At 51.7% G+C, this 16,320-nt stretch overlaps 1 protein-coding gene across 1 annotated transcript in view; it reads right to left on the reverse strand.

Annotated features, from left to right (window-relative positions):
• The window catches only part of LOC133136212 (protein scribble homolog), a 100,396-nt gene that overhangs the window by 31,349 nt on the left and 52,727 nt on the right, over positions 1-16,320 (reverse strand). The window contains exons 12-21 of the mRNA XM_061253506.1: positions 15,952-16,079; positions 14,040-14,162; positions 13,570-13,752; positions 12,755-13,165; positions 10,006-10,068; positions 6,762-6,851; positions 6,264-6,341; positions 5,429-5,746; positions 3,885-3,965; positions 30-254 (exon numbers count right to left, since the gene is read on the reverse strand). Of these exons, the coding sequence (XP_061109490.1) occupies positions 30-254; positions 3,885-3,965; positions 5,429-5,746; positions 6,264-6,341; positions 6,762-6,851; positions 10,006-10,068; positions 12,755-13,165; positions 13,570-13,752; positions 14,040-14,162; positions 15,952-16,079 (1,700 nt within the window). The remainder of the gene's footprint in view (positions 1-29; positions 255-3,884; positions 3,966-5,428; positions 5,747-6,263; positions 6,342-6,761; positions 6,852-10,005; positions 10,069-12,754; positions 13,166-13,569; positions 13,753-14,039; positions 14,163-15,951; positions 16,080-16,320) is intronic.

Below are 16,320 nucleotides of genomic sequence, written 5' to 3' on the forward strand. Positions count from 1 at the left end.
TCTTTACAGATCCCCACCCCGCACCTCACCTCTATGGGGTACTGGTCCTCCAGGGGCTGGCTGAGGAGGTTGGCCCGGTCGTGGGCGGTCGGGCTGGGCTCGGGGGGCGGGGGGGAGTGGGGCCGTGCCCGGGCGGGGTTTGGGGAGGAGGGGGCTAGCTCTCGCTCCACCAGCAGGGTGATGGTGGGGGACGTGCCGGTAAGCAGCGCTACTGCCTGGTCATGTCTGGCCTCTGTCATGTCCACGCCGTTGATCTGCATCCACAGCGAACCGCCAGCGTCACACACGACAGGCCCCACACAGTGCATCTCACAGGGCCCGGGGCCACACACAGTGCATCTCACAGGGCCCGGGGCCTCACACAGTGCATCTCACAGGGCCCGGGGCCACACACAGTGCATCTCACAGGGCCCGGGGCCACACACAGTGCATCTCACAGGGCCCGGGGCCCCACACCGTGCATCTCACAGGGCCCGGGGCCCCACACAGTGCATCTCACAGGGCCCGGGGCCACACACAGTGCATCTCACAGGGCCCGGGGCCACACACAGTGCATCTCACAGGGCCCGGGGCCCCACACAGTGCATCTCACAGGGCCCGGGGCCACACACAGTGCATCTCACAGGGCCCGGGGCCACACACAGTGGATCTCACAGAGCCCGGGGCCCCTGGCAGTGCATCTCACAGGGCCCGGGTTATATAATCAGCCCTCTGACTTCCTTTACCAGTATACGTCAGTATTTACGTCAATTACACACACAGCGATAATATTCTACGGTTTTCCATCAGCTGGCACGGAACGGAGCAGGCTGATTTAAGTACATTCTGTGCATCGCGTCATGGAGAACCTACTTCACTTCATATGGCCCATTTCATGTGGGAGTACAGTAGCTCATGTGTCTCATACAGCAGCTGGGAGTGTGTAAAAAGCTGCTGAAATCAGGACTGGGGCCTACACGGTAAGATGGTGCGGATGAGAAAAGCAGCTAAATAAATGTAACCTAAATGTGAATAAATACAATGCAGCAATGCAGTCAGATACAGCCAAATTAGCAGTGTATTATCTCTTTAAAGGTAACAGGAGTATACAAGACTGCAAGAGCATTCAAGACACATCTGATACCAGTACTGCAAAGTCTAATGTCTCGTACTTTAACGCTTTCCCGAGTAGTGTGCGTTTCTGAAAAACCAGTCAGAAACGCATTTGCGGTCGATGCAAGCACGCGGTACGTTTGGTCTCCTACACTGCTACTGGAGCTCAATTTGAGAGCCGATGGAATCTGCGAGAATACACGGCACCATGGCAACCGTTGCCGAGTGAATGGCAGTAGGGTTAGTGACAGCGCACCCGACAGAGAGGAGGAGGGAAGGAAAACCGAGAGAGAGGCGGAGGGCGAGAAGCCATAGTGTCATAGTGTCACGGCGACAAGCAGCCGGGCTTCCCACGGCCGCAGTGCCCTCTCATTACCCACAAGGCCAATGGTGAGGCTCCACAGGTCAGGGTGGCCAAACATCCACAGCTACCAGAGCTGGGATCAGACCGGTTTGAAGTCTGGATAAATGACCACTGTGAAACCGAAATATTATGCGGGAACATTTCTCCAGCGTTTGTCATTTTAATGTGGAGTGGCTCAACTCTAAATCTACCTTTTGCGCTTTAAAGTATTCCCTTTTCAAAGGAGCTACATTTTCAAGGCTGAACGTCGTTCATGGCCTGGGAAAAGCCTCTGTACATTGCCCTACAGGAAGTAGTTAAGGAGTGGACAAGATGACTGTGAAAGAGCCAATCATCATGGCTTTCTTGCTGCCAGTCCCAGCAAACATACAGATTGAGCTGTGATTAAGAGGCTTTGGAGTGACAGAGACAGAGACCTCCAGGTCACAGAGACAGGCAGAGAGAGGGACATCCAGGTCACAGAGACAGACAGAGACAGAGACCTCCAGGTCACAGAGACAGGCAGAGAGAGGGACATCCAGGTCACAGAGACAGACAGAGACAGGAACCTCCAGGTCACAGAGACAGGCAGAGACAGGGGCCCCAGGCCACAGAGACAGGCAGAGACAGGGGCCCCAGGTCACACAGACAGGCAGAGAGAGGGGACCTCCAGGTCACACAGACAGGCAGAGAGAGGGGACCTCCAGGTCACACAGACAGGCAGAGAGAGGGGACCTCCAGGTCACACAGAAAGGCAGAGAGAGGACCTCCAGGTCACACAGACAGGCAGAGAGAGGGGACCTCCAGGTCACACAGAAAGGCAGAGAGAGGACCTCCAGGTCACACAGACAGGCAGAGAGAGGGGACCTCCAGGTTACAGTGAGAAACAGAAGCCAGCACTGACCACGCAGTACCGGCTCTTACCGGCCAAGACGGCATGCAGCTGCGGCCGCTGCCATGGCGATGCGTGCGGTTACCATGGCAGCGGGAGCAGAGGCTCCGCCCACATCCCCCACCACCACGCCCACCACACCACAGGCAAGGAGGCGGAGCGTGAATATTAGTCGAGGGCATGCAGAGCGTGTGGAGAGAGAGAGGGAAGGGGGGGAAGAGAAAGAGGGAGGGAAGAGAGGGAGAGAGAGCAAAAAAAGGAGGGAGGGAGGCACACGGAGAAGGGAAAACAAAGATAAACGAAGAGAAAGCACCCAGGTAACCATGGTGCCCTTCACTGAGAGAGCAGGAGAGAGAGAGAGACGGTTAGCTTTCAGACAGAGGTGAGTATTTCAGCTTGCACAGACCCGCAGAAACACCAGAGGGCGCCATTTCATACAGCACACAGCATCCACTTCAGCTATGTAACACTGTTTTAATGCATAAACTAACATCACTGCCAATACAGCAGCCTGATATTCTCCATGTCATGTCCTCAAAATATTTTTAAATACAAGGCTGTTATGTAACTACGAGGGCTGGATGAATTTTGGACGAAATTTTCCACATTCTCGGACAGCCTGACAAGAGAGTGATGTGACTGAAAACTGTATGTATGTGCATGTGCGTGTGTGCTTGTATGTGTGTGTGTGTGTGTGCATGTGTGTGTGTGCATGTGTGTTGTTCTCCGGACAATCTGACAGAGATTAAAACGAACAGCGATATGAACAGTCACCCCCACAGCCAGGTACCCCAGTTATGACACACACTGCTATGGGCCGCAAACGAACAGGAGTGTGTGTCTGGGGCAGCACGGGTGCGGTACAGTAAGCTACAACCAACCCAGGCACAGGAAGTGCTCTTCATCGCACAGGGCACGACTGTACTCACTGACCACCGTGACTCCCATTCGCATGCAAGACCATTAATGTGTGTTTAATGTCACCAGTGCAAGCATCAGCAAATCCTCAGAGGACCAGAGGTAGCAGTGCCAGAGATGTTCCGGGTTGTGGTTCCGCCCAAACGTACAACCACACACCTGGATGAACTGTTAATGAACTCCGAACTCAGGTGGAACAAAGAGCAGAGACATAACCAGCTCCAGGACTTGGGTTACCTATCCCCGCGTTAACTGCTCCGAGGTATTGTGTACGAGTGCGAGAGAGAGGGAGTGGGAGAGAGTGAGAATGGCATGCAGGTGCTGGTGTTCATGTTATTGTGTGAGTGCAAAAAAAAAAAAAAAACAGACTGAGATATAGAGAATGAGGGGTGGGAGAGAAAGGGAGGGAGGGAGGGAGAGAGAGAGAGAGAGAGAGAGATGAGAAGGGGGTGTGAGGGGGAGATAGAGAGAAAGAGATAGAGAGAGGGCGTAAGGGGGAGAGAGATAGGGAGGGAGAGAATGAGAGTGGGAGTGAGAGAGAGAGATATAGTGAGAGGGGAGGAGAAAGAGATAGAGAGAAAGGGAGAGAGAGAGGGGGGGGGAGCATGAGGGAGAGCTGATAAGGGGGCGTGTACTCACAGAGATGACCCTGTCGCCCACGTGCAGCGTGTTGTCACGGTGAGCGGCCCCTCCCTCGGCGATGCGCGAGATATAAATACCCTGTCAGAACAGAGGGGTTACCGTGACGATGGCGACCTCACAGCATAACAACCCCATAACAACCGCGGGCCTGTGGCCGCTGCAGAACGGGGAGGGGCTTGGGAAAAGGCTGTGGCCAATCCACAGCCAACTGAAAAGCAGGGAGGCTGACTGACAGCCTGAGCTGCCAATCACAAAACCTTCATAATGAATTTTCCCAGATACTTTACACCAATCTTTTATCACATTCATAAATACCTGAGAAATGTATTCACTCAAATTTGTACAGCTGTACTATGATCACAGCAAAAAGATGGCAAATACACAATCTTTGGAGGTGAATTGTCAATGATACGAGTAAGATTGAGTTACTGAGAATTTAAAGTTCTCAAATGGCTCTTCTACACAGAATAGACACACCTAGATACCAGGCTTATAAGCTTAACAGTGTTCCAAAACACACAGGTAAATGTAGACATATCCATTTCAGATTAGTGTACAGAATATACCAAGTCAAACTACAGAACAAAGCAACTTGCAAAAGGCTCATATTGCCTCTGGCTGAAGTGATCCTCTAATATTGCACCGTTAATACACACCAATAACAGAACTCAAGCCCTGACACATTACACACAACCCCAATGAAATAAAAATAAACCTGCTACTTTCAGTCAACATAGAGCTAAGCACTGTAGAGCTAGTGCTGCAGAGCTAATGCCATTGAGCTAGCATTATAGAGTTAGTATCGTAAAGCTAGCATTGTAGAGTTAGTATCGTAAAGCTAGCATTGTAGAGTTAGTATCGTAAAGCTAGCATTGTAGTGTTAGTATCGTAAAGCTAGCATTGTAGAGTTAGTATTGTAAAGCTAGCATTGTAGTGTTAGTATCGTAAAGCTAGCATTGTAGTGTTAGTATCGTAAAGCTAGCATTGTAGTGTTAGTATCGTAAAGCTAGCATTGTAGTGTTAGTATCGTAAAGCTAGCATTGTAGAGTTAGTATCGTAAAGCTAGCATTGTAGAGTTAGTATCGTAAAGCTAGCATTGTAGAGTTGGTATCGTAAAGCTAGCATTGTAGAGTTAGTATCGTAAAGCTAGCATTGTAGAGTTAGTATCGTAAAGCTAGCATTGTAGAGTTAGTATCGTAAAGCTAGCATTGTAGAGTTAGTATCGTAAAGCTAGCATTGTAGAGTTAGTATCGTAAAGCTAGCATCGTAGAGTTAGCATCGTAAAGCTAGCATCGTAGAGTTAGCATCGTAGAGTTAGCATCGTAAAGCTAGCATCGTAGAGCGAATGTTGCAGAATGAGTGGTGTAGAGCTAGCACTGTAAAACTAGTGCTGTAGAGCTAATGCTCTAGAGCTAGCATTGTAGAGCCAGTAAATTCAGGGAACTTCAGGGCTGCCTCTGTGTGTTTTTTTTTTCCTGGTTTAGCCTCTGCCGTGGTGCAGAAGCGTAACGCGCATCTCGGTCTCCGGCCCTCCCACTCACGGTGTCGGCGGGGCGGTAGGGCGTGGAGCCGTTGCCCCCGGCGATGCTGAAGCCCAGGCCCTTGTCGTTGCGGGCCAGGCAGGCGGCGAGGCGCTGGCGGCCGCCGGCGGGCGAGGGGGGGTCGGCGCAGAGAGGCAGGCCGCTGCGCCGCTCGCGGGGGAAGTAGTCGTCCTCGGGCCGCAGCGGCGTGGTGGTCACCGCGTTCTCCGGCTCCACCATGCGCTCCCGCAGAACCGTCATGGAGACGGCCGTGCCGGAGGTGCGCAGGGCCTCCACCGCCTGCTGGTGCTCCGCCTCCTGGAGGTGCACCCCGTTCACCTGGAGAGGGAGGGAGGGAGGGACACGGGCGGTTATATATACACACACAGCACACATGCTCGCAGTGTCCACCCCGTTCACCTGGGGAGGGAGGGACACGGGCGGTTATACACACACACACACACACACACACACACTCGCAGTGTCCACCCCGTTCACCTGGGGAGGGAGGGACACGGGCGGTTATACACACACACACACACACACACACACACACACACGCTCGCAGTGTCCACCCCGTTCACCTGGGGAGGGAGGGACACGGGCGGTTACACACACACACACACACACACACACACACACACACACACACACACACACACACACACAGTGTCCACCCCGTTCACCTGAGAGGGAGGGGGACACGGGCGGTTATACACACACACGCTCGCAGTGTCCACCCCGTTCACCTGGGGAGGGAGGGGGGGACACGGGCGGTCACACACACTGCATCCTCACCAACACACAGCGTCTACATGCACACGCACACACACTCATAGACACACACACACAGTACCTCCAGCAGTTTGTCTCCCACTTTGACTCCCGCCCTGGCAGCAGGCCCGTCCTCAGACACCCGAGAGATGAAGATTCCCTAAACAGACAAGAGAGAGGCGAGTTACACACGTGTAACACACGCACATTCACAGATACAGACAAACACACAGACACACAGACATGCAAAGGTACACACTCACACACACACACACACAGACACACACACACAGACATGCAAAGGTACACACTCAAAGACACACACACACACACACACACACGTGAGAAATAGATAAACGCTCAGTCTACCCACAAAGCCGCAAAGGTACACAACACTGGGAAAAAATGCGAGCAGGATAGGCAAGTAACGCAACTTTTTCACCCGTACCCTTCTTCACTGAGTTTAAATTTCTGCTGCAACACAAGTGCACCCCCATGTACGGTTCACCCTTCCACAAGGCCCGCCCATTCCCACCCCCCGCCCACCAATCGCAGTGCCTCGTCTGGCCGTGGCCCTTACCTCGTCGTCCCCCTTGTAAGGGGTGGAGCCTTTCCCCCCCGCGATACTGATGCCCAGCCCCCCTGTTTGCCGGAGGATAGTCAGCGTATGCTGGAATCAGAGTTCAGCCGTTAATGCACCGAAACCACCCGGAAGCACTTCCTGTGCACCATAAAGACTTCATGCACCACAATGACCCGGAAGCACTTCCCGTCTGCCGTAAACACGACAGAGGTGTGGTAAACACAGGCGAGGGGGGGGTTTTCATGCTGTATCCTCACTCTCTGGCCACCCCTGCACCAGAACTGAACCCAGCCTTGCGTCTATTCTCGACGTCTCCTCACCGCATTCATGGCCAGGAGCCAATGAGCATGCGTGCCTCTTAAGAGCGTGTCGTGCATATTTTCCGAGCTTGAAGGCTGAAAGTATTTTCGGAATTGTTTTTAATTATGGGGACGAACACACAATGCTCCTGCAATGTGGTCCTTATGCCAGCTGCGTGCTGGGCTGGTGCTTTCTGGTGATTGGCTTACAGGAGTGAGTGAACACCCCCCCCCCCACACACACACACACGTGTTAGCCGACAGGACACAGGGGAAAGGGGAGGGGTCTAGCTTAATCTCCACACTCGGTTCAATCCAGATTTAATGAAAAAGCGGACGGGGGGGGGGGGGGACGGGGACATAGCCGTACCGACGTATTAAAAAGCTGGATTGAACCGCACCTGGAGACCTCCGGGTCCACTCTTAACGGTGGCCTTTTGGAGCGTTAGCACAGCCCTGGAGGATACTCTTTAGAGACACGAGGCACGGAGGAGCACAGACTGGTGTCGGAAAGTCAGAGCGAACTACACATGCATCCACGAGCACAAACAAAGGGAACGACATGTATTTTCCGTACGGCCGAAACATGCACCACCAGAACATGAATCAGGGGAGAGAAAAAGACAAACAGAAGTCACCACACCAATACCCAAAAGAGGAAGGTCCAGCTGATTTCACCAATTAGCTCTACCCCCCGGGCAGAAGAATTGCGCTAATTCGCAAATCCAGGTGACTGGAACAAAATACTGGCGAGGACTTTTCCTCCGGACCAGGAATTTCCATCTCTGCCAGTTGGCTGATCAGATTGAGGGGGGTGAGGGTTACCGGGCAGGGGCATGCAGAATGGGGGGGGGGTTCAGAGAGAGGGAGGACTAAAGAATGTGTTTGGGGCTCAGTGATCCACACACAAAGTCCTGAGAGGACATGCCAGAAAAATATGTGCAAGGAGAGAATCCCCGGGAAGATGGCTGTTTAAACCGCCTCAGCTAGGGGTGGGCTAGGAGGGCCAAATCCGTGTCTGGATTTCACACCAACTTCTGCTCTTTATTATCTATTCAGCCCAATCGTTTACATGATGTCATTTATGGCCACAGCTGCTGATAAAGGTTCTCGTCTTGTAGCATTTTACTGTGGTCTAATTTACGAGTGAATCGGTCACGGTGCATATGGCTAATTTGCGGACTGAGCCAGGGCAACTGGTGGCTGCAAAATCCTAAATACACACCGGCCCTCCAGGACTGGAGTTAATCCTGCATACACACCAGCCCTCCAGGACTGGAGTAAATCCTCCATACCCACCAGCCCTCCAGGACTGGAGTAAATCCTGCATACACACCGGCCTACCAGGACTGGAGTTGCCCATCCCTGGTTTACACCCTCATTAAGCCCTTGTCTCACACCAACACCCAAGCATTGTCAGGAAGTGACATCACGGTTGTCCCTGCAATAAAGCCTTGTCACCAGGGCGGGTGGATTCCGTGGAAGCCCCTCCCCTGGCTTTGTGGCCGACCGCACTTTGTTTAAACTTCCCACGTCTCTCTGACGACGGGCGGGCGTGCAGATCTACGGCTGTGTCACACGCCCAGAACCAGGATGTTTACTCGGCCAGAACAGCATCTGCTTCAGAATGAATTCCGTTCCCGAGTGTTGATCTGTGAGGAGGAGACTCCACTGGAAGCCTCAAACGGAGCCACCTGCTAACCGGTCCGGTCTTTCCACATTGCGATGCTAATGACGCATTACAGGCAGCGATGAAGCAGCCGTGGAATTCTGCTCTAAATCACTTTCAGATCATCGGACGGCACAGAGACGACATCTCCACAGACTTCCTCAGGACTAAACTTAATTACCAGTCAAACACACATTCCCCCTCATTTTCATTACTGACAAGAAGAACTAGTGCAGATACATGAATCTGATAGATATCGCTGATGATCATCACAGATAACCGTTCCGCTTTTAAAAGCGGATAATGGAATGTTACTTATGTTCCATCACTTTCGCGCACACACACACACACACACACACACACACACACACACACACACGTGCGCCACACACACACACACGCACACGTGCGCCACACACACACACACACACACACACACACGTGCGCCACACACACACACACACACACACACACGCATTCCTTGCGATCTGGCCGCGGGACACGCCCGGCGTTTGGCACTTGAGGCAGGGTGAGGTACGCTCTGCTCGTATTCAGATAAGAGAAGGGCCCCCAGCGTGAGAGAGGAAGGGCCTCCAGAAGGTCTGAGAGGAAACGAGGGGGAGCCAAAACAAGGTAACACCTGCTGGGGGAGGGGGGGGCAGGAGAGTCTCACTGTGTCTCGGACACAACGTTCCTATTATTATTATTATTATTATTATTATTATAATAATAATAATTATTATTATTATTATTATTATTCCTTTAAATAGGTGGTCTCATTGAGATCTCTTTTTTTCAATAGACCTGTTACACCAGAAATGGATATAAAGGATTACCTAACCCAACACTCGACAGACCTCTTTTACAGGCTGCTCCAGATGCACTGTAAGCACCTTAACACATTTAAAAGTGTCGTTTTTAGATTTTCACGCCCAAATTTGTCCACGCCGTAAGTACGTGAGCATGAAACTGGAGCAGTCCAAGAACGATGCAACAGTACAACAAAGACGGCTGCCGTAAATATCCAAAAAACTACATCTCCTGTGAGCCTCTGCTCCACTGCCCGCCGTCCCCCGTTAAACAGGTGTCACCGTATTATTGGCTGCCCCAGGACAGTGTGCTCTGATTGGCTTTTCTGACATATTGGCTCAGGTTAATGGTGGATTTGATTTCTGGTGGGTGTTTTGCATTGTGAGTACAGGGAGGGAGAAAGAGCACAACACAGAGGAGAAAGGATGGAGGGACTTGATGGGGAAAGAGAGAAGATACAGACCTCTTCCGCCTCAATACGAGCAGGTTCAATCAGCAGATTATTCACTTGATCAAATGACACCCCCTGTTAGGATAGGAACCAGCGAGAAGCATGCGTATTAGTGAGGCCTAACTCCCACACACACAGACACACTCATATTACTCTCTCTCTCTCTCTCTCTCTCTCTCTCTCTCTCTCTCTCTCTCTCTCTCTCTCTCTCTCTCTCTCTCTCTCTCTCTCTCTCTCTCTCTCTCTCACACACACACACACACACACACACACACACACACACACACACACACACACACACACACACACACACACACACACACACACACACACACACACACACATTACACACAACCAACATTCAGCACACACACACACACACACACACTGTACATCAGCAGTGGGCACTGTGACAACCACACAAGTCGTTGAAGCCCCCAGTCTACATTCCCTTGCTGTGGTTGTGACAGAGCTGGAGGCAGAAGCAGCAGCAAACACACCCTGACCCAACTCTACAGACACACACACAGACACACACACACACAGACACACACACACAGGCCTCCCAGTTAGGAGGAAACCCAAGACCCAGGACGCAGAGGTGTGTAAGGAGTGGGAAAACCCAGGAGCAGCTCCAGGTCAATCTGCAGTAGCGTGAGGAAGAGGAGGAGGAGGAAGAGGAGGAAGAAGAGTGCAGGCTACACTTGCAGTCTCCTTCAGCTGTGAGACACCCACACAGGGCATGGAATTAACCAGAGTAGGATCCTAAAGATCCCCAGCGATTTTCAACATTTTCCATCAGGTGTATTACCTTTTACAGTACAACACAACCGGATTGGTTACCTACCGAAGTTTGCGTAGGTAGAAAATCTTACCAGACGCAATCAGAATTTGACCAGCATTTGGCTGCTGGGGCGTGTTCATTTCATACCCTGCACCCAAAGCAGACAGGCCTTTGCATCGGTTGGGACCCAGATACTATTGTAAGCATCAGTACTCTGAGGTACGGTTCCATACTATATCTGCTATAAGAGACTATTCCATACTCTGAGAATACTGCATCTGCTATAAGAGACTATTCCATACTCTGAGACTACTGCAAGTATCTGCTATAAGAGACTATTCCATACTCTGAGAATACAGCAAGTATCTGCGGTAAGAGACTATTCCATATTCCGAGAATACTGTATCTGCTATGAGAGACAATTCCATACTCCGAGAAAACTATCTGCTATGAGACTATTCCATACTGAGAATACTGTAAGTATCTGTACTCTGGGGACTACTGTAAGTACTACCGTAAGTATTTAAACCTCTGGTTCAGGCCTTGTGATATGCAGATCCACTGATGTCTGTATCAGTATGGCTTCCACTTAAATTGAAGGGCACACAAACACACGCTCACTCACACACACACACACACACACACAAACACACCTTACACTCAATGACACACACACACACACACATACACCCTGCTAGAACTCCTCCACACGACCCCTGTCTCAGTGCACCCCTCACGCTGGTGTTTGCTGCGGTCTCTGCCCCCTGAAACCCACGTCACGGGGGGGGGACTGCACACGGGTGTCTGCCACACGTGTGCGTTCACACGGGTACGAGCCAGGCCAAATCACACAAATCTGCAAACCCCCTGTTTAGACTGTGTGCCTTCCCCACCGCGTGAGCGGAGCAGGTTGTAGGAAAAGAAAAGAACGATGTGCTTGGATGTAATTTTGTGAAAGGGGCTTTGTTGCTTTGTTAAGGAAGAACAGAACTGGACACGGTGAAATAAAACAACATCATACGGACCAGCGGGAAAACAGCCTGCAGAATGAAGTATGAAAGAGCCCTGTGCTTTCATCAGGACAGGACACGGTGTGCAAGGACAGCCTCTCCTGTGTGCGATGCAGTGTTTGTGGCACAATAAAGGTCATTTAGAAGGCGATCCAGATCAAAGCAGAGGCTGCAGGTGGTGCTGGAGTCTGCAGGCTGATGTGTTCTGAGCTACAGGGCTGTGGAGGTACCCACAAAGCCTTGTGCTGCCTCCGGATCGCCATTCAAAGAAGAAGAGCGTGTCAGAGAGAAATGTTGGGGTCTGTTGTGACACGGGGTTCATTGTTACCCAATGTTTTTTTCCTCCCGATCAGAAACAGTCCACCCCCACACACACGTCCTCTTTCACCTCGGATTTCAACGGACCAGTTTCCTCTCAATTTCGCGCTCAGAAAACATTGTGTAACAATTGACCCCGTGTCACAACAGACCCCAATCTCCCCTATGTGCCAATGTAAGTGACTTACAGAAGCAGGCTCCAAGAGAGGGAGCTTGTCACTACCGATACATAAGCTGTGTGATAGGACTGTTGTGTGTTACTGCCCTGCTGGTGCATGAGCTAAGCCCGGTGAACTCGATCAGCAGATCTGCTGAGGCACTGAACCTGACTTCAAAACAGTTCATCGCAGTTTCCTTCATCGCCTGGAACATGAGTAAATAAATCCCTCCAGCGCTTTGAGTCCAGGGCAGAGGTAACCGAGATCTACCACCCTGTAGGTTCTCATTTCAACCCGAATACGGCAAACCTGACTCCACTAATTAGCAGCTGAACAAGATCTCTAGCTGTTGAATGAGGTGTGCTTTGTTAGGGTCGGAGTGAAAACCTACAGGATGGTAGATCTCCAGGAACAGGGTCGGTTACCACTGGTCTGAAATCCACCGGAACCCGGCCGCCCCCAACCCGCCCACCGGCCCGGCCCCACCCTACCTTCAGGGGCTGCAGGGAGGTGTTGAAGCGGTCCGCCAGGGCGCCGTCCTCCAGATGCGTCTCCTCCCGCCTGGGGTGCTGTGGGCCTTCCTCCTCCTCCTCCACCTCCACCTCCTCCTCGTTCTCCTCCTCCTCCTCCTCCTCCTCCTGATTGGCTGGCGGCGGGGCGGCGGGCGGGGCCTGGGCCTCGGGGCTGAAGCCCTGGAGCAGCGCGGCCACGGTCTCGGGCTTGGGCAGCTTGCTGATCTTGAAGTGCTTCTTGTAGTGGGGCGTGTCCTTCCGGAACAGCCGCTGCTTCTCCGGCGGGAAGGGCGGCGGCTCCTCTTCATCGCTCCCGTCCACATCATCGTCATCCTCCCCGTTCTCCTCCGCCCCGCGGATGATGGGCTCCTCGGCAAAGTGCACCGTGGGCTGCAGAGAGAGAGGGGGGGAGAGAGAGGGAGAGGGGAGAGAGAGAGAGAGAGGGAGAGGGGGAGAGAGACAGAGGGGAGAGAGAGAGAGAGGGGGAGAGAGAGAGAGAGGGGGGGAGAGAGAGCAGGAGGGAAAGAGAATTTAATCAGTGAAAGAGATTCATCAGAAAGAGATGGAGACCATTTCTTAATTGTGACATTGGCACCTTATTGATCCAGTATGATAACAGGCATTAACAGATTATTATAATTTTTTGTTGACATACATCAATAGAGAGGCATGCTTGCATATTGTAGGGATATGAATTTTAGTAATAACCAACACGAGACATGCACAATGAACGGTTCGGGCGTAATTTGTAGTGTGAACTGCAGCAGAGGTGGTGGGCCACAGGAAACGCTCACCTCGATATACTCCACCTCCATTTCGTCTAGCTCCTCCCCATCCTCCGCATGGCTCTGCCCGTTCACTGGCTCCTCCCACGTGGTGACGAGCTCCCGCCTCTCCTCCTGGGACCCCGCGGAGGCGGTGCTGTTGGAGGCGTGCGATTCGTTGCTCTGATTTGACAGACTGCTCAGGCGCTTCTCCTGCAAGCACACAGCAGCGAGGTCACTCCACTGAGATTATGAGTGAGAGTGAGAGTGAGAGTGAGAGTGTGAGTGTGAGTGTGAGTGTGAGTGTGAGTGTGAGTGTGAGTGTGAGTGTGAGTGTGAGTGTGAGAGTGAGAGTGAGAGTGAGTGTGAGTGCGAGTGCGAGTGCGAGAGTGAGTGTGTGTGTGTGTGTGTGTGTGAGTATATGTGTGTGAGTATATGTGTGTGAGTATATGTGAGTGAGTGAGTGAGTATGTGTGTGTGTGCGTGTACACAGTCAGTACCTCATTGTGGAGGTAGTCCTCTTCATCAGCGCGGGAGGTGTACGCCTCGTTCCTCTTCTCCTCGATCACCTTCTTCATCACTTTCAGCTCGCTGGGGTGGGGCGTCGCCCGGCGCTGCAAACCCTGTAACGAGCACGCTCAGTCAGCACAGCTCTGTTACACTATTACAGCACATGCCTGTTACACTATTACAGCACAGCCCTGTTACACTATTACAGCACAGGCCTGTTACACTATTACAGCACAGCCCTGTTACACTATTACAGCACAGCCCTGTTACACTAGTACAGCACAGCCCTGTTACACTATTACAGCACAGCCCTGTTACACTATTACAGCACAGCCCTGTTACACTATTACAGCACAGGCCTGTTACACTATTACAGCTCAGCCCTGTTACACTATTACAGCACAGCCCTGTTACACTATTACAGCACAGGCCTGTTACACTATTACAGCACAGCCCTGTTACACTATTACAGCACAGGCCTGTTACACTATTACAGCACAGGCCTGTTACACTATTACAGCACAGGCCTGTTACACTATTACAGCACAGCCCTGTTACACTATTACAGCACAGCTCTGTTACACTATTACAGCACAGCCCTGTTACACTATTACAGCACAGGCCTGTTACACTATTACAGCACAGCCCTGTTACACTATTACAGCACAGCCCTGTTACACTATTACAGCACAGGCCCAGAGCACAGCCCTGTTACACTATTACAGCACAGCCCTGTTACACTATTACAGCACAGGCCTGTTACACTATTACAGCACAGCTCTGTTACACTATTACAGCACAGGCCCAGAGCACAGCCCTGTTACACTATTACAGCACAGGCCTGTTACACTATTACAGCACAGCCCTGTTACACTATTACAGCACAGCTCTGTTACACTATTACAGCACAGGCCCAGAGCACAGCCCTGTTACACTATTACAGCACAGCTCTGTTACACTATTACAGCACAGCCCTGTTACACTATTACAGCACAGCCCTGTTACACTATTACAGCACAGCCCTGTTACACTATTACAGCACAGGCCTGTTACACTATTACAGCACAGGCCTGTTACACTATTACAGCACAGCTCTGTTACACTATTACAGCACAGCCCTGTTACACTATTACAGCACAGCCGTGTTACACTATTACAGCACAGCCCTGTTACACTATTACAGCACAGCCCTGTTACACTATTACAGCACAGCCGTGTTACACTATTACAGCACAGGCCTGTTACACTATTACAGCACAGGCCTGTTACACTATTACAGCACAGCTCTGTTACACTATTACAGCACAGCTCTGTTACACTATTACAGCACAGCCCTGTTACACTATTACAGCACAGCCGTGTTACACTATTACAGCACAGCCCTGTTACACTATTACAGCACAGCCCTGTTACACTATTACAGCACAGCCCTGTTACACTATTACAGCACAGCTCTGTTACACTATTACAGCACAGCTCTGTTACACTATTACAGCACAGCCCTGTTACACTATTACAGCACAGCTCTGTTACACTATTACAGCACAGGCGCAGGGCACAGCCCTGTTACACTGAGCAGCACAGGCTAACACACAGAGAAACTCTACCATTTACCAGCCCTAGAGCCTCGAAAACACTCTGTGGACGCTAAATCCCCAAACCTCCCTTCACAGGGGTAACAAAATATGAAGATATGAACTGTGACATCACTTTACTGGGGAAAAAAAACAATTTGGTTCTGGGGAGAGGAGCTCCGCCAATCACAGAGCACATCAGGAACTACACTGATGGCTGTTGGGATACTTTCAGCCAACATCTCCCAGCACCCCGTGGGTAATTATCCCTCTCTAATCCCAATGACGAGACCCAGGCCCGCCCCACCTCCGCCCCTCTCTCACACACCTTGTGGTCCTCGTCTCCCACGTTGTCCGCCTCATCGCCCTTGACCCCGTCCTGGAAGTGTATGACGGGGACACGGTTCAGGTTGGTGTCGGTCGGCCCGTCATCCAGGCTGTTCTCCAGAAGGTTCTCTGCCAGACACAGGGACATATTTAACACATAACACCCGAGCACCAGAGACAACACAGCTCCCACTACAGAGGGAGAGGGAGAGAGAGAGAGCGAGAGCGAGAGCGAGAGCGAGAGCGAGAGCGAGAGCGAGAGCGAGAGCGAGAGCGAGAGCGAGAGCGAGAGAGAGAGAGAGAGAGACAGCAAGAGACAGCAAGAGACAGCGAGAGAGAGAGAGAGAGAGAGACAGCGAGAGAGACAGAG

The sequence above is a fragment of the Conger conger genome, chromosome 9 (genome assembly GCF_963514075.1).
Source record: "Conger conger chromosome 9, fConCon1.1, whole genome shotgun sequence".
Taxonomy (NCBI): Eukaryota; Metazoa; Chordata; class Actinopteri; order Anguilliformes; family Congridae; genus Conger; species Conger conger.